The sequence below is a fragment of the Entelurus aequoreus genome, linkage group LG25 (assembly GCF_033978785.1).
Source record: "Entelurus aequoreus isolate RoL-2023_Sb linkage group LG25, RoL_Eaeq_v1.1, whole genome shotgun sequence".
Classification (NCBI taxonomy): Eukaryota; Metazoa; Chordata; class Actinopteri; order Syngnathiformes; family Syngnathidae; genus Entelurus; species Entelurus aequoreus.
In genome coordinates this window covers 6,137,563-6,154,077 of record NC_084755.1, presented here as the reverse complement: position 1 = coordinate 6,154,077, position 16,515 = coordinate 6,137,563, and the positions used below count along the sequence as shown (strand labels likewise).

The following is a 16,515-nucleotide window of genomic DNA, read 5'->3' as shown; positions in this document are numbered from 1 at the left end:
AATGCATTAAAATGTAATATCGGAAATTATCGGTATCGTTTTTTTTTATTATCAGTATCGGTTTTTTAATTTTTTTAATTTTATTTTTAATTTTTTATTAAATCAACATAAAAAACACAAGATACACTTACAATTAGTGCACCAACCCAAAAAACCTCCCTCCCCCATTTCTTTCTGTTATCAATATTCTGCTTCCTACATTATATATCAATATACACTACTGTTCAAAAGTTTGGGGTCACATTAAAATGTCCTTATTTTTCAATGAAGATAACTTTAAACTAGTCTTAACTTGAAAGAAATACACTCTATACATTGCTAATGTGGTAAATGACTATTCTAGCTGCAAATGTCTGCTTTTTGGTGCAATATCTACATAGGTGTATAGAGGCCCATTTCCAGCAACTATCACTCCAGTGTTCTAATGGTACAATGTGTTTGCTCATTGGCTCAGAAGGCTAATTGATGATTAGAAAACCCTTGTGCAATCATGTTCACACATCTGAAAACACTTTAGCTCCTTACAGAAGCTACAAAACTGACCTTCCTTTAATCAGATTGAGTTTCTGGAGCATCACATTTATGGGGTCAATTAAACGCTCAAAATGGCCAGAAAAAGAGAACTTTCATCTGAAACTCGACAGTCTATTCTTGTTCTTAGAAATGAAGGCTATTCCACTAAATTGTTTGGGTGACCCCAAACTTTTGAACGGTAGTGTATATCAATACAGTCTGCAAGGGATACAGTCCGTAAGCACACATGATTGTGCGTGCTGCTGCTCCACTAATAGTACTAACGTTTAACACTTCATTTTACTCATTTTCATTCATTACTAGTTTCTATGTAACTGTTTTTATATTGTTTTACTTTCTTTTTTATTCAAGAAAATGTTTTTAATTTAGTTATCTTATTTATTTTTTTCTTTTAAAAAGTACCTTATCTTCACCATACCTGGTTGTCCAAATTAGGCATAATAATGTGTTAATTCCACGACTGCATGTATCGGTTGATATCGGTATCGGTTGATATCGGTATCGGTAATTAAAGAGTTGGACAATATCGGAATATCGGATATCGGCAAAAAGCCATTATCGGACATCCCTACAAATGGATTTATTCTAAGAAATAACACGTGTTGGTCCTGTTGAATTGTAACTGAACAACGAGGAGTGGTCTGGGTGTATCACAGACGAGAGGACATGTGCGTCTGTTATTAGTATGCATGTTTTATTACAGATGTGTAAGTAAATAAAACAATGTGGTGAAACGGCGGAGTAATGGGATATGTGACAAATAAAGGCATTCTGAACATAAAACATGTGTCCTTAAATGTCACCTCATCTTTTGCACATTAAAAGCAGGATTATTTACAACTAGAAGAGGCAATTCCTCAAGGAACTGTGTGAAGTTGAAGTGAAATGCTGACAGAATGTAGTATGAATGTAAGAATAGTTTGAATGTTGAAGAGCTAACTCTGAACGGAAATGCTAATGGACTGTAGGATGAATGTAGAAATGTTTTAAAGTTCAAGTTAAAGTAGCAATGATAGTCACACACACACACTAGGTGTGGTGAAAATTGCCCTCTGCATTCGACCCATCCCCTTGTTCACCCCCTGGGAGGTGAGGGGAGCAGTGAGCAGCAGCGGTGGCAGCGCCCAGGAATCTTTTTTGGTGACTTAACCCCCAATTCCAAGCCTTGATGCTGAGTGCCAAGCAGGGAGGTAATGGCTGCCATTTTTATAGTCTTTGGTATGACTCGGCCGGGGTTTGAACTCACAACCTACCCATCTCAGGGTGGACACTCTAACCACTAGGCCACTGAGCAGGTTTGAACACTGAAATGGTTTGAATGTTGGAAGGGTTTGAATGTTGAAGAGTTTGAATTTCCAGGAAAACCGGAATTTGGTTTGGAACTTGGGAAAGTGTTAGTTTGAATGTCCAGGATGAGTGGATGTGTTAATGTTGGAATGGTTTGAATAGGTCGAAAAATGTGGGAATTGTGCAACTTGGAAAAATGTCCCATTCATTCCAATGGGAACTTCCTGGAAATTTTGGGAAAAGCAGGATTTTGGGAAAATGATTAGGAGCATGAATGCCCTGAATGAGCTCAATTGGTTGGTGTTGGAATTGCTTAAATCGAGCAAGAAATGCTGAAGTAGTAAATTGTATTAGGGAATTTGGGAAAATCGAGAATTTTTTTGAACTTGGAAAAAAGGTAGTTGGAATTTCCAGAATGTTGGAATGTGTTGAAGGTGGAATGGTTTGAATGGGTTGAAGAATGTGGGGATTGTGGAAGTTTGAAAAATGGCCAATTCATTTTGAAGGAGGAAAATAAAAAAATTAAAAAGGAATTGTGGGAAATCCGGGAATTTTTTATTTTTTTTTAGAATTGTTGAAGTAGAGCACACAATTCCTGAACAGGCTGAATATTTTGAAGTTGAAACAGTTTGAATCAGATGGAAAATGTGGAAGTTTGAAGAATGTCTCATTGATTTCAATGGGAATTTCGGGAAAAGCGGGAATTTTTTTGAAAATGGTAAAAAACTTGAATGGTCTGAATGAGTTGAAATGGTTGGTGTTGACATTTTTCAAATCCGTGGAGAAATGTTGAAGTAGTAACATGTTGAAATGAGAAATGGTATTACGGAATTCCTGGAATTTCGGGGAAACCGGGAATGTTTTCCAATTCAAAAACCAACTTCGTTTTTTGTCCTGATTAAGAGGAATGTTTTGACGGTGGAACGGTTGAAATGGGTTGAAAAATGTGGAAGGGGTAGTCGCCAGAAAAAAGTGTGGAAGTAGGGCTTTGGAAAAGCAGGAATTTTGGAAAATCCTGGAGTTTTTTTAAACTTGGAAAAGGTGAAGTTTGAATTTCCAGGATGGTGGAATGTGTTGAAGGTGGAATAGTTTGAAAATGTGGAAATGGTGGAAGTTTGAAAATTGGCCAAATCATTTTAAATGGGGAAAAATGTCCTGGAAAACCTGGAATTCTGGGAAATCTGGGATTTTTTTTTGGAATTTGTCAAAGGAAAGCCCGCGATTCCTGAATAGGCTGAACAGTTTGAAGTCGGAACGCTTTGAATTCACCACAATTATGACTAAACTCGACACCACGGTAGAAGTATCGTCACTAGATGACGTCAAAGTTACAAGTTACATTGAAAACGATGATGCTGTGTTCCAAATTGAAGGAATTTACTGAAATTGAGTGAGTGTTTTTTTTATATAAATATATATTTTGCATTCAATTTTAGTTACTTTGAATTCAAAAACCCCTGGCGCTGTTTTGTATTGCTTTTGTACTTACTTTGATTATTATTTCTCAACTGTTTGTAAATGTTGAAATTTATAAATAAAGGTTTATAAAATAAAAAAAATAAAAACGGTACACGTTACACTATTTAGTGTGGGCGGGTTTAATTATTTACTGGGTTTCTTGATGAAATGTTTCAAAGTAGATGCTCGCTGTTTGTTCAGTCATATTTGATGTGGTTTTCAACTGAATTGAACGAAGAAGTGCAATCTTTTCGCTGCTTCCTGTTGCTAGGACAACAAGGCTACGAAGCGGAACCATAATTACTCGCCCTTGACAACCCGGAATGTTTCCCAGCGCACACAACCAGGAAGTGAGGAGCACGTTTACGTGTTTGATGCAAAAGTAGCCAAGAAGACAACAGTAGAGTATTTTCTAATCAACACTAGAGTATTTTCTAATCAACAGTAGAGTATGTCGGACAACGAAGACAAGTGAGTAAAATAAAGGAGCAACTTTGAGGCGTAACATGTTTCACATGGTTGAAGTCGTCGTTCACTTTGTAGCCATCTTGCTAGCCGCGTGTTAGCAAGGCGGGTATTGTTGTGACTATTTTGTTGTTATTCGTGTTATTGTTGTGACTATTGTGTTCTCATTCGTGTTATTGGTGTGACTATTGTGTTCTCATTCGTGTTATTGGTGTGACTATTGTGTGACTATTGTGTTCTCATTCGTGTTATTGTTGTGACTATTGTGTTCTCATTCGTGTTATTGGTGTGGCTATTGTGTTGTCATTCGTGTTATTGGTGTGACTATTGTGTTCTCATTCGTGTTACTGTTGTGACTATTGTGTTCTCATTCGTGTTATTGTTGTGACTATTGTGTTCTCATTAGTGTTATTGGTGTGACTATTGTGTGACTATTGTGTTCTCATTCGTGTTATTGGTGTGACTATTGTGTTCTCATTCGTGTTATTGGTGTGGCTATTGTGTTGTCATTCGTGTTATTGGTGTGACTATTGTGTTCTCATTCGTGTTACTGTTGTGACTATTGTGTTCTCATTCGTGTTATTGTTGTGACTATTGTGTTCTCATTAGTGTTATTGGTGTGACTATTGTGTGACTATTGTGTTCTCATTCGTGTTATTGGTGTGACTATTGTGTTCTCATTCGTGTTATTGGTGTGGCTATTGTGTTGTCATTCGTGTTATTGGTGTGACTATTGTGTTCTCATTCGTGTTACTGTTGTGACTATTGTGTTCTCATTCGTGTTATTGTTGTGACTATTGTGTTCTCATTAGTGTTATTGGTGTGACTATTGTGTGACTATTGTGTTCTCATTCGTGTTATTGGTGTGACTATTGTGTTCTCATTCGTGTTATTGGTGTGACTATTGTGTTCTCATTCGTGTTATTGGTGTGACTATTGTGTTCTCATTCGTGTTACTGTTGTGACTATTGTGTTCTCATTCGTGTTATTGTTGTGACTATTGTGTTCTCATTAGTGTTATTGGTGTGACTATTGTGTTCTCATTCGTGTTATTGGTGTGACTATTGTGTGACTATTGTGTTCTCATTCGTGTTATTGGTGTGACTGTTGGTGTGACTATTGTGTGACTATTGGTGTGACTATTGTGTTCTCATTCGTGTTATTGGTGTGACTATTGTGTGACTATTGTGTTCTCATTCGTGTTATTGGTGTGACTATTGTGGGACTATTGTGTTCTCATTCGTGTTATTGGTGTGACTATTGTGTTCTCATTCGTGTTATTGGTGTGACTATTGTGTGACTATTGTGTTCTCATTCGTGTTATTGGTGTGACTATTGTGTGACTATTGTGTTCTCATTCGTGTTATTGGTGTGACTATTGGTGTGACTATTGTGTTCTCATTTGTGTTATTGGTGTGACTTGTGTGACTATTGTGTGACTATTGGTGTGACTATTGTGTTCTCATTCGTGTTATTGGTGTGACTATTGTGTTCTCATTCGTGTTATTGGTGTGACTATTGTGTTCTCATTCGTGTTATTGTTGTGACTATTGTGTTCTCATTCGTGTTATTGGTGTGACTATTGTGTTCTTATTCGTGTTATTGGTGTGACTTGTGTGACTATTGTGTTCTCATTCGTGTTATTGGTGTGACTATTGTGTTCTTATTCGTGTTATTGGTGTGACTATTGTGTTCTCATTCGTGTTATTGGTGTGACTATTGTGTGACTATTGTGTTCTCATTCATGTGACTATTATGTGACTATTGTGTTCTCATTCGTGTTATTGGTGTGACTATTGTGTGACTATTCGCTCTGCAATTTGTGATTTAATCTTATCCTCATCATTTTAGCTTCGATGACGGAGATTTTGATGACGCCGAAGAGGATGAGGGATTAGATGATCTGGGTAATGCGGAAGATGTGAGTTGAAGGACACAAAGGTATGTCTGTTTGACAAATACTCCTCCAACGTTTTTAATGTGCCACGTAACAGGAGGATCGAGAGAATGTGCAGATCCTACCTGCACGGGAGGGCCAGCAAGCCAACCAGAAGAGAATAACAACACAATACATGACCAAATATGAGCGAGCCAGAGTTTTGGGCACCAGAGCTCTCCAGATAGCGTAAGTATTGCTTCTCTTGTCTTAAAATGGTCATATTACGTTTTTTTTCTACATTTAAAACATGTCCTTGTGGTCTACCTGACATGTAAGGGTTCTCTGGTCAAAATGTTGAACACACCATCTTCAAGTCGCTTTATATCCATGTTTCGATGTAGCATTTTTTTTACCCCGGATTTCCACTGAATCGGAAACGGCCGCGGACCGGCTTCTCCGCCGCCCTCTGCGGTCCCCAGCACCAGTCTGTTGCAGATCCGTCGTGCAGCGAAATAGCGCAAACCTTTACGAGATCTTGCGAACCGCGTCATAAGGGAGTTAGTAATAAAGCCGACCACAAAGCGTTTATTCTGTCTTTCCAGAGACGCAGAAGCAAATAAACTTGGTCCTGCCTTGATAAAGCACTTTTATTTGGGGCAGCAAGCAACAATACAACAGTTACATCATCCCTGGCCATCGTGTCACACAACCAGTTCCGGTCTCTATCAGTTGATATTTGACACAGGCCCCCAAACCCATAGACATCTTATGAGTAGACGTAGCATGAAGCTCTACTGCCTACTGGCGCTGACGAGACGCGGGGCCGCCATCTTGGAGTGGTGATCCGCTCCACTCAGTGCAATTCATTTGGCAGGAGCAATGAACTGTCAGCGCATTTAATTCATCTTACCTCACTGAATACCACTGATTTCCACGCGCCTTTTTGTCCTACGTGTAGCTATAATAAAGGACACATGTTTTATTATTCATAGTTTGCTTAACAGTAATATAATATTCTTATATGCTATAAATGACCAGACGTCCGAGATCAAAACTGGGAATATAATCCTAGAGAATGGTCAGCTATTTTTAAATTGAAGAAACAATATGATTAGGTTATATATACATGCGTATATCCTACATAAACAACATTAGATATCTATATATCTTATAGACTGTATCTCTGTTGCTGCAGCAGCAGAGAGTTTATTCTGTCTTGACACTTTGTATTGATATTTTGTATTACATTCTTCCCTTAAATGATCATGTTTACACTGATTGTTTTATATGTATTTTTTATGTATGTTGCTTTGGATAAAAGCGTCTGCCAAATACTTTAACATAAACATATATAAACACCTGAAATTCTTTATATCAGCTAAAACCACCAATCTGTTTCACTGGATTCAGAATAAAAGCAAATTCTGTCTTACCCAACAATGTTAGTATTTGAATATTGTTACTTGAAGACTTATTCCTGGTTACAATTATACTGTTAAGAAAGTCTTGTCTTATACTTTGCCTAAAATGAGAATGCATCATAATCACAAAATACAACCAATAGTACGTTAATGTTGAATCTTACTTGTGAAAAGTAATACCCCAATTCCTATTTTCAACAGTCCGCTCATTTGAGCAGGAAAACGATGAACACCATCTCTGTTTTCTACCTGTCAACTGTCAGCTTAGCATCTTTGTTTTCTACCTGTCAACTGTCAGTTTAGCATCTTTGTTTTCTACCTGTCAACTGTCAGTTTAGCATCTTTGTTTTCTACCTGTCAACTGTCAGTTTAGCATCTTTGTTTTCTGCCTGTCAATTGTCAGTTTAGCATCTTTGTTTTCTACCTGTCAACTGTCAGTTTAGCATCTTTGTTTTCTGCCTGTCAACTGTCAGTTTAGCATCTTTGTTTTCTGCCTGTCAACTGTCAGTTTAGCATCTTTGTTTTCTACCTGTCAACTGTCAGTTTAGCATCTTTGTTTTCTGCCTGTCAACTGTCAGTTTAGCATCTTTGTTTTCTGCCTGTCAATTGTCAGTTTAGCATCTTTGTTTTCTACCTGTCAACTGTCAGTTTAGCATCTTTGTTTTCTACCTGTCAACTGTCAGTTTAGCATCTTTGTTTTCTACCTGTCAACTGTCAGTTTAGCATCTTTGTTTTCTGCCTGTCAACTGTCAGTTTAGCATCTTTGTTTTCTGCCTGTCAACTGTCAGTTTAGCATCTTTGTTTTCTACCTGTCAACTGTCAGTTTAGCATCTTTGTTTTCTACCTGTCAACTGTCAGTTTAGCATCTTTGTTTTCTACCTGTCAACTGTCAGTTTAGCATCTTTGTTTTCTACCTGTCAACTGTCAGTTTAGCATCTTTGTTTTCTACCTGTCAACTGTCAGTTTAGGCTGCTCGCCGGCTTCCCATCACCACTTCAAGATGGCGGCCCAATTTCTCGCGTCACAGCAGCCAATGCTGGGTCTACTTTCAAGATGTCTATGCCCAAACCCCCATTTAGCTGCCCGGGATATGCCTGTACATTATTCTTTTAATGTTTGACAGAATACAGGAGTATTTTATTTGGAAAGGAAACTGAATATTTTGTTTTTTGTATATCACTTCCTGTCCAACACTAGAGATTTTAGCTAAATTGAATGGATTTGTTGCGGCGACCGGCAAAAATAGAAGCTCTGCGTCATTTTAGCGCTGCAATGTGGAATGGCAACGGCATGTCGGTGACGTTCCGCAGTCGGTGGAAACTGACACATTGACCTGAATACAATTGGAAAGAGTGTGTGCGTGTGCCAGTCTGCGGCCCTTTTGGATTCAGTGGTTATTCAGGGTCCCCTGATTTCCAGAGGACGTTGCGTAATCACGTACCTGCCAACAACTACGGTTTTACCTTAATGAGTACGGTTTTTGATAATCAGTGTTAAAAACTACGGTTTCCCATTAAAAAAGAATAACTTAAAAATCCTTTAAAAAAATGTTTGTTCGTTAAGTCGCGAAATAACCGTACCAAACAATCACAATAGGCACTGCTCTGATAACTTCCTGTCCAGCGATTCCGTAAGCTGTGCGAGAGGCTACTTCTAGCTCCACTGCCAAACGCCAGGCAACAAATCGCCATCGTTGTCAACCGAATGCGCGGTCGTGTAATCAGCTGGAGGAAAATTGCAAACGAGTCTCAAACCAAAAAGAAAATGACAGTTATTCCATGAAGAATATTCCAAAGCCTATCCAGAAAATAGTTATCCATTCAAGAAAAGGGGAAAATTAGGCAATCTGCACTTGATGCTGCTGTAATGTTGGGATGGAAGAAAGGAGTTGCCGGAAACGTCTCTTACAGTGTTCTTTGCTGCTAAGTAGGGAAATACGCACTAAAACTGAATTTATTAAATGCCTAATTTCCTCTCCCTTAACTTGTATTTAACATAATACTATTTTAAAATCATAGGTCATTTCTTTGTAGTAGTTTTCAATGTTGATATTCAGACGATAATGTAATTGCCATAGAGTGGCATGTTAAAATATTGCAACATTATTCATATTTTTTACGAATTATTTGTATTTGAGAAACAACAGTGATTTAGTTTGAAGACATCTATGATGGCAACCAATGGTACTATACTTTTTTATTGATTTAATCTATGTCAGCTAATCTGATGTCATCACTTCAACATGATTCCAATAATGGAATAGAAATTACAAGAATGTTCTTCAAGCTGAGATGATTCCAATTCAGCCTGCATAGACTTATTATGATAACATGATTACATGTCACATGCTGATGTTAGAATAAAAAAATTCTCTATAAATTACATGATTATTGAAAAATATTTTTGTATCATTATCATTATTATCCCACCAGTACTGTAAATTTCTGAATTTTTTATTTAGTTCTAACTTCTTTTTTTTGTATAAATAGTTACATTTGGATTCATTTTTGCAATTTTTTTGTGTGTCAAAAGTTGCCTGTGATTATGACAAATGTGAAGGTTTTAGCCACAAGCTAACCTGACTGCTGAAATTCATTTACTCGGCAGATTATCCATATATGGTAGTCATTTACCCAAAGCGCTTTGCGTGAGTCCGCCATTGTAGTCAATAAGCTCCTCCTTTTTCCTCCATCCTCTTGTTGTGGGGCAGACTTGCTCGTACATGCACATGCATCCCGCGCTGTCGCCATTTCTAATACAAAGTAGCGTGCAGTTCTAACTTATATCTGTCAGTAGACTCGCTGTGGAAGCACTAAAATCTACAACAAAGATGGCTGCCAGAAGAGCCTGTAGAAGTAGAGGTGTTGTAAATAAGCCCGCCCACAAAACTGGGCATCCAGATGGTGTGTAAAACATCTATGCCACATTTTGAGCAAAGAAGCACCATTACATGTTATGTAGACCACAAGGAAGTGTTCAAATGTATAAACAAAATCCCATGACCTCCTTTTAAAATGTATATTGAGAAACATTTTGATGATGTCAGTTTTAGATTTATGTTTGTTCCTTACCACCAGGATGTGTGCACCTGTCATGGTGGAGCTGGAAGGAGAAACTGACCCGTTACAAATCGCCATGAAAGAGCTCAAGTAAGTCATACCTGCTTTTCCCGTCACTACTATTTTGCTGTACGACTGCAATTTCATTGACTTTGTAGATTATTTCTAGTCTTATTTTGAGTTGTTTCTACTGGGCAATGTGTCTAAAAGTATTTGTTGCGCTTGGGTATTATGATAATATAGTAAGCCTCCCGACGGTCTGTATTACCGTTTTGAGATAAAATCATGGAAAAACCACGATTGATAAGAGAACATTCATGAAAACAAGAGACATTAACGTCTTTCCCCATTTTAAAACAACATTCCCAAATGTAAACATGTATAAACACATCAGTATCTGAGCAACTGAGCTATTCAGTTGTGTACATTAAACATTTTAGTCCAGTGATAGAATGCCAGACTGATGTTTTTTATGATGCATTCAAGGACCGCTGGACAGAGTCGGACGCCACAACGCCCGCTAGAAATAATAATAATACATTTTATTTGTGACGTACTTTTCATTTGAATGCATCTTAAAGTGCCAGAGTACAAACCGATGTTTAAAACAGATAAAATGATCAAAATACTGTCAGTGAAGCATAAGAAATACAAAATAGTGGCCTTTCAAACTGTCTATTTTAGTTACCGAACAAAATAAGTGTAAGTTTAGTGTCTGTATAAGTACATTTTGAGCACATTCAACAATACTGTCATCAATTTTGCCACCATAGTTGTGATATAACATTTTCCACATGTGCTGCTTATCTAAATAAATTAGCATTTGTTTTTGCTAGCCAACACCCACAAACAACATCAAAACACAAGTGGCGATTCATGAACAAATGGATGATGATAATAATGTAGCTGGTTTGACAAATTCATCATGTTTTTAGAATATTAGACGTCATTTAACAAATCAACTCAATGTATTTTAGAAGGTTTGCTGAAAACCTTGTGCAGAGAGAGTGGAGACCCCGTTTTGAATTGTTTAACAATGCTGCCACTCTTTGCTTTAAAAGAGACTAATAATGCCTTTTCTCTTTTCTAGCCTATAAATATTACAATGTCGGACACTCGTGTTAAATGACTGCAAAGCGTCAAATAATAAGAGTTATGCATTGAGAAGTGAGTTTTGGATCAGACGCACAAACAGAACACGAACCGAACTTGCGTACTCGTACTAACAAGCAGACCTGGAGCAACAGGTTGGGACGAGCACTGAGCGCATTGACAAGCCTGGTTGCTGGTCTCGTCCACCAGGTGCGGCAAGATCCCCATCATCATCCGCAGGTACCTTCCAGATGGGAGCTACGAAGACTGGGGCTGCGACGAGCTCATCATAAGCGACTAAGTAAGACGTAAAGCTGGCCACAAACTGTAAATATTGCTTCCTCTAAAGCTGGCCAGTGACTTTTAGGACGGAAACAACAATTACAAGTAAGCGCCACAAGATGGAGACAGAACTTAAATTGAACATTTGACAAAATAAGCCTGTTTTTGTTTTGGTGGAGACATGTGATTGTTGTAAAAGAAATGTTTTATTGTTTTGAATAAACCTCTGTATTAATAAGCTAGTCTGTCGTAATCTACCAACACCGGTCCTGTTTGTAGGGAAGTCGGGTTTGTTATGTAAAAATTAATCTGACCACACATCCGTTCACTCGGAGCAAGAAAGGCAGAATTTCAGAAGTTTCCCAAACCATCATCAGGTGATAGAATGTGTATTGACCGCAGCAGGAAACTGAAATGTTGCTTATCATTCACAATCCTTATGTGAGACAAGAAAACATGTTTTTTAATGCATTCTAACTTGTAAATAAACACTAGCAAAAGTCATCTAACAATGGGGAATACAGTCGCTCTATTCCGCCTATAAAGCACATTTAAAAACATCCCAAAACCTCCATGAATGTTTTATATACACGCTGTAAGTATATATGTCATGTAGTAACATTCATAATAACATGTAATATATACATGATGTAAGTATATGTCATGTAGTAACATTCATAATAACATGTAATATATACATGACGTAAGTATATATGTCATGTAGTAACATTCATAATAACATGTAATATATACATGATGTAAGTATATATGTCATGTAGTAACATTCATAATAACATGTAAAATATACATGATGTAAGTATATATGTCATGTAGTAACATTCATAATAACATGTAATATATACATGATGTAAGTATATATGTCATGTAGTAACATTCATAATAACATGTAATATATACATGATGTAAGTATATATGTCATGTAGTAACATTCATAACATGTAATATATACATGATGTAAGTGTATATGTCATGTAGTAACATTCATAATAACATGTAATATATACATGATGTAAGTATATATGTCATGTAGTAACATTCATAATAACATGTAATATATACATGATGTAAGTATATATGTCATGTAGTAACATTCATAATAACATGTAATATATACATGATGTAAGTATATATGTCATGTAGTAACATTCATAATAACATGTAATATATACATGATGTAAGTATATATGTCATGTAGTAACATTCATAATAACATGTAATACTGTATATACATTATGTATGTATATATGTCATGTAGTAACATTCATAATAACATGTCATATATACATGATGTAAGTATATATGTCATGTAGTAACATTCATAATAACATGTAATATATACATGATGTAAGTATATATGTCATGTAGTAACATTCATAATAACATGTAATATATACATGATGTAAGTATATACTGTATGTCATGAAGTAACATTCATAATTACATTTTAAGCGGCGTATTTCACTACGTTCACTATTTCCTTCAACAACAACAACAACAACATTACTAATCATGGCAGACTTGAAAAGAGACAAAAAAGACTACTTTGGGAAACATGATGATCCAGAAACTTCTATTTTTGAGCCTGAATATAAGGAGGATGTACAAGTTTTAGAAGCTGTGTGCTAAACAGATGCAGCTTCAGTCAAACACTAAGCATCATGTAGCAGTATCGCTAAGTGCTAAACAAGATATACATGCTAAGTGCTAAACAAGATATACAAACGATCAACATAATACAACAATCACTTACTGTACGGCGTCTGCTCTCACTGGGATAAAGACTGATGGGATGTTTATATCTTCCCATTTAGATGAAGAATGAATCCTAATCCTTACCACTAACAAGCGGTTTTTTTGTGTCTTTCTCACCATTCCCCGGGTCTGAGTCGGATGTCAAAGTTGACAACTTGTGGGTTTATGTCCACAACCTTCTACTATTCAGGTGAGAGGCATGATTGATCTGCCAGACATGACATCATGACGTTGATTGATTGATTGATTGAAGCTTTTATTAGTAAATTGCACAGTACAGTACATATTCCGAACAATTGACCACTAAATGGTAACACCCCAATAAGTTTTTACACTTGTTTAAGTCCGGGGTCCAAGTAAATCAATTCATGGTACAGATATATACTATCATCATAATACAGTCATCACACAAGTTAATCATCAGAGTATATACATTGAATTATTTACATTATTTACAATCCGGGGGGTGGGATTTTGGGGGGGTTAGGTTGGGTTGATATCAGCACTTCAGTCATCAACAATGGTATCATCAGAGAAATGGACATTGAAACAGTGTAGGTGTGACTTGGTAGGATATGTACTCAGAAAGCATAAGAACAAGTATATACATTTGTTTATTTATATTTGATTATTTACAATCCGGGGAGGTGGGATGTGGTGGGGGGAGGGTGTTAGTTTAGGGTTGTAGTTGCCTGGAGGTGTTCTTTTAGTGCGGTTTTGAAGGAGGGTAGAGATGCACTTTCTTTTACACCTGTATTGATATTGATGTGGCATAGAAGGAGAATGAGTTAAGACCTTTGTTGGTTGGGAATCTTGAGTTTAACGTGGTTAGTGGAGCTCCCCCTGGTGTTGTGGTTATGGCGGTCATTTACGTTATGGAAGTAGTTTGACATGTACTTCGGTATCAGGGAGGTGTAGCGGATTTTATAGACTAGGCTCAGTGCAACTTGTTTAACTCTGTCCTCCACCTTGAGCCAGCCCACTTTGGAGAAGTGGGTAGGAGTGAGGTGGGATCTGGGGTGGAGGTCTAGAAGTAACCTGACTAGCTTGTTCTGGGATGTTTGGAGTCTTGATTTGAGGGTTTTGGAGGTGCTGGGGTACCAGGAGGTGCATGTGTAGTCGAAACAGGGTTGAATGACGTAAACATGGCTCCAATTCGAGTCGGTCTCAGTCCTGGCACATTTTGTGGCAATTTCAAGGATTTTGTGCCATCAAAGTCAACATGTTCTGAACCCAATTATTGCTGGAATGAGCGAGACTGCAGCGTTCACACTGCAGTCTCATTCGATAATGAGGATTCGAAATAAAATCAATTTTTCGAATTAAATGCGATTCTTATTTGTAGCGATTCTTAATCGATTGCATTTTTTTTTAACAAAACCCGTTAATTTGTAAGTAATTAGCTTGCAGTCGTGCACTGACCAAATAGGGCTGATTATCACTCCACACAAGTCCATAACATCCACAAAGTTCACATTTGTGCATGCACGCACAGTACAAAACGCTTGGTGGACAAAATGAGACAAAGGCGTGGCATAAAACACGTTTCTGTGGCGACGTCGGAGAAAGTTGTACATGTCAACAAACTAGGGTGAGTTCAAGGAGCGCGGAAATTAGGACAGATTTGGTGCTTGCCAAATGCTGACTTCAGTGAAGCATGTTGAAGGAAACTGTGGGATTTATAACAATTAGGAAGGTTTGTCCTCCTACACAAAACATCTTTTCAGAATCAGAATAGTTTTATTGCCATTGTTTGAGAACGGGTTCACAAACTAGGAATTTTTCTTGGTGCAATGGTGCAACATAAAACACATATTTGGTAATAAAAAGAGCTGTAACTGAGCTATCAGATGGAATTCAAGGAGCTGCTGTTAGGAGTTATTGTTCATTTGCCTGATGGCCCAGGGGAAAAAACTGTTGAGGTGTGGGTCTGGATGGAGCGTAGTCTCCTGCCTGAGGGGAGAGGGGAGAATAGTGTGTGTCCAGGGTGAGAAGAGTCAGCTGTGATCCCACCCACACGCCTCCTGGTCCTGGAGGAGAACAAGTCCTGGAGGGATGGGAGCTTGCAGCCAATCACCTTCTCAGCAGCACGTACCATGCGCTGCAGTCTATTCTTATCCTGAACCACACATTTTCATGCATTTTTGTAAAAGCCCCAGGGATCCACCAGGTCGGCGCTAAAGAGCCGCGGGTTACCGACCTCGGTCCTCGTGGTTCCTAGTCCTAGTTGTGCACTTCCCAACACTTTATGTGCGATGAGCAAGCAAAAGTGCGTCACATTTGTTTTTGACATTGAGCACATATTGCTTCAAAAGGGCTTTTTCTCTCCCGTGGAAACACACACACACACACACACACACGCACACACACACACACACACACACACACGTCTTTAAAGGCCTACTGAAATGAATTTTTTTAATTTAAACGGGGATAGCAGATCTATTCTATCTGACTTCCCTCGCAAAATAGACGCTTCGCACCGACAACTTTCTTCTTTGCTTGCTCAGCTTCTTTCTCCATAATGCAATGAACAAATTGCAACAGATTCACCAACACAGATGTCTAGAATACACCCAGAATGAGATGAAAACAGCTATTTTGTATTGTATTCAATGGGGAAGGCATACCTCTGTTCCCCGGGCTACGTCACGCGCATACGTCATCCTCCGAAGGCTTTTTCAACCGGAAGTGTGGCGGCAAATGTAAAATGTCACTTTATAAGTTAACCCGGCCGTGTTGGCATGTGTTGCAATGTTAAGATTTCATCATTGATATATAAACTATCAGACTGCGTGGTCGCTAGTAGTGGCTTTCAGTAGGCCTTTAAATCTCTGGATTGATGAAGTCATGTGCTGATCATTCTTACTGGGGACCCTGGGGAAAAACAGTTAATATGGTTCATGGGGACCACATTTAAATCGTTTTGCATAATTCACACAAATTTGTACGTGACTACTGAGGACCATTTAAAAAAATTTAAAAAAAAGTTTAGTACCAGCTTCAGTCCGATTAAGGGGCTGCTGTGCAAATGTCTCACACTCAAACTAAGCAGTAAACATGTTTTATGGGCCAAAGCTTAAAAATCACTTAGGCATCTTCAGAATGGATCTGACTATCATTTAAAAAGGTTTCCCTTTTTTTGTCCCCATACCTTCAGAGGTCCCCTAACGGTGACAGAGCCATGTCCCTATTAAGTCAGCATTGCCAGAACACACACACACACACACACACACACAAGCACACACACACACACACACACACA

At 37.9% G+C, this 16,515-nt stretch overlaps 1 protein-coding gene across 1 annotated transcript; it reads left to right on the top strand.

Moving 5' to 3' along the window:
- Positions 1 to 3,591: 3,591 nt before the first annotated feature.
- Positions 3,592 to 11,715, top strand: LOC133642187 (DNA-directed RNA polymerases I, II, and III subunit RPABC2-like). The gene is made up of 5 exons (XM_062036257.1): positions 3,592 to 3,750; positions 5,596 to 5,665; positions 5,739 to 5,869; positions 10,122 to 10,193; positions 11,406 to 11,715. The coding sequence occupies exons 1-5, from the start codon at positions 3,731 to 3,733 to the stop codon at positions 11,494 to 11,496; spliced, it is 384 nt and encodes a 127-aa protein (XP_061892241.1). The 5' UTR covers positions 3,592 to 3,730; the 3' UTR covers positions 11,497 to 11,715.
- Positions 11,716 to 16,515: the final 4,800 nt, after the last annotated feature.

Bases quoted from the DNA above. Each gene is read 5' to 3' on its own strand.
- LOC133642187 (XM_062036257.1), top strand. From the start codon at position 3,731: ATGTCGGACAACGAAGACAA. The intron at 3,751-5,595 runs GTGAGTAAAATA...TCATCATTTTAG, and splicing joins ATGTCGGACAACGAAGACAA to CTTCGATGACGGAGATTTTG. The intron at 5,870-10,121 runs GTAAGTATTGCT...CCTTACCACCAG, and splicing joins ACCAGAGCTCTCCAGATAGC to GATGTGTGCACCTGTCATGG.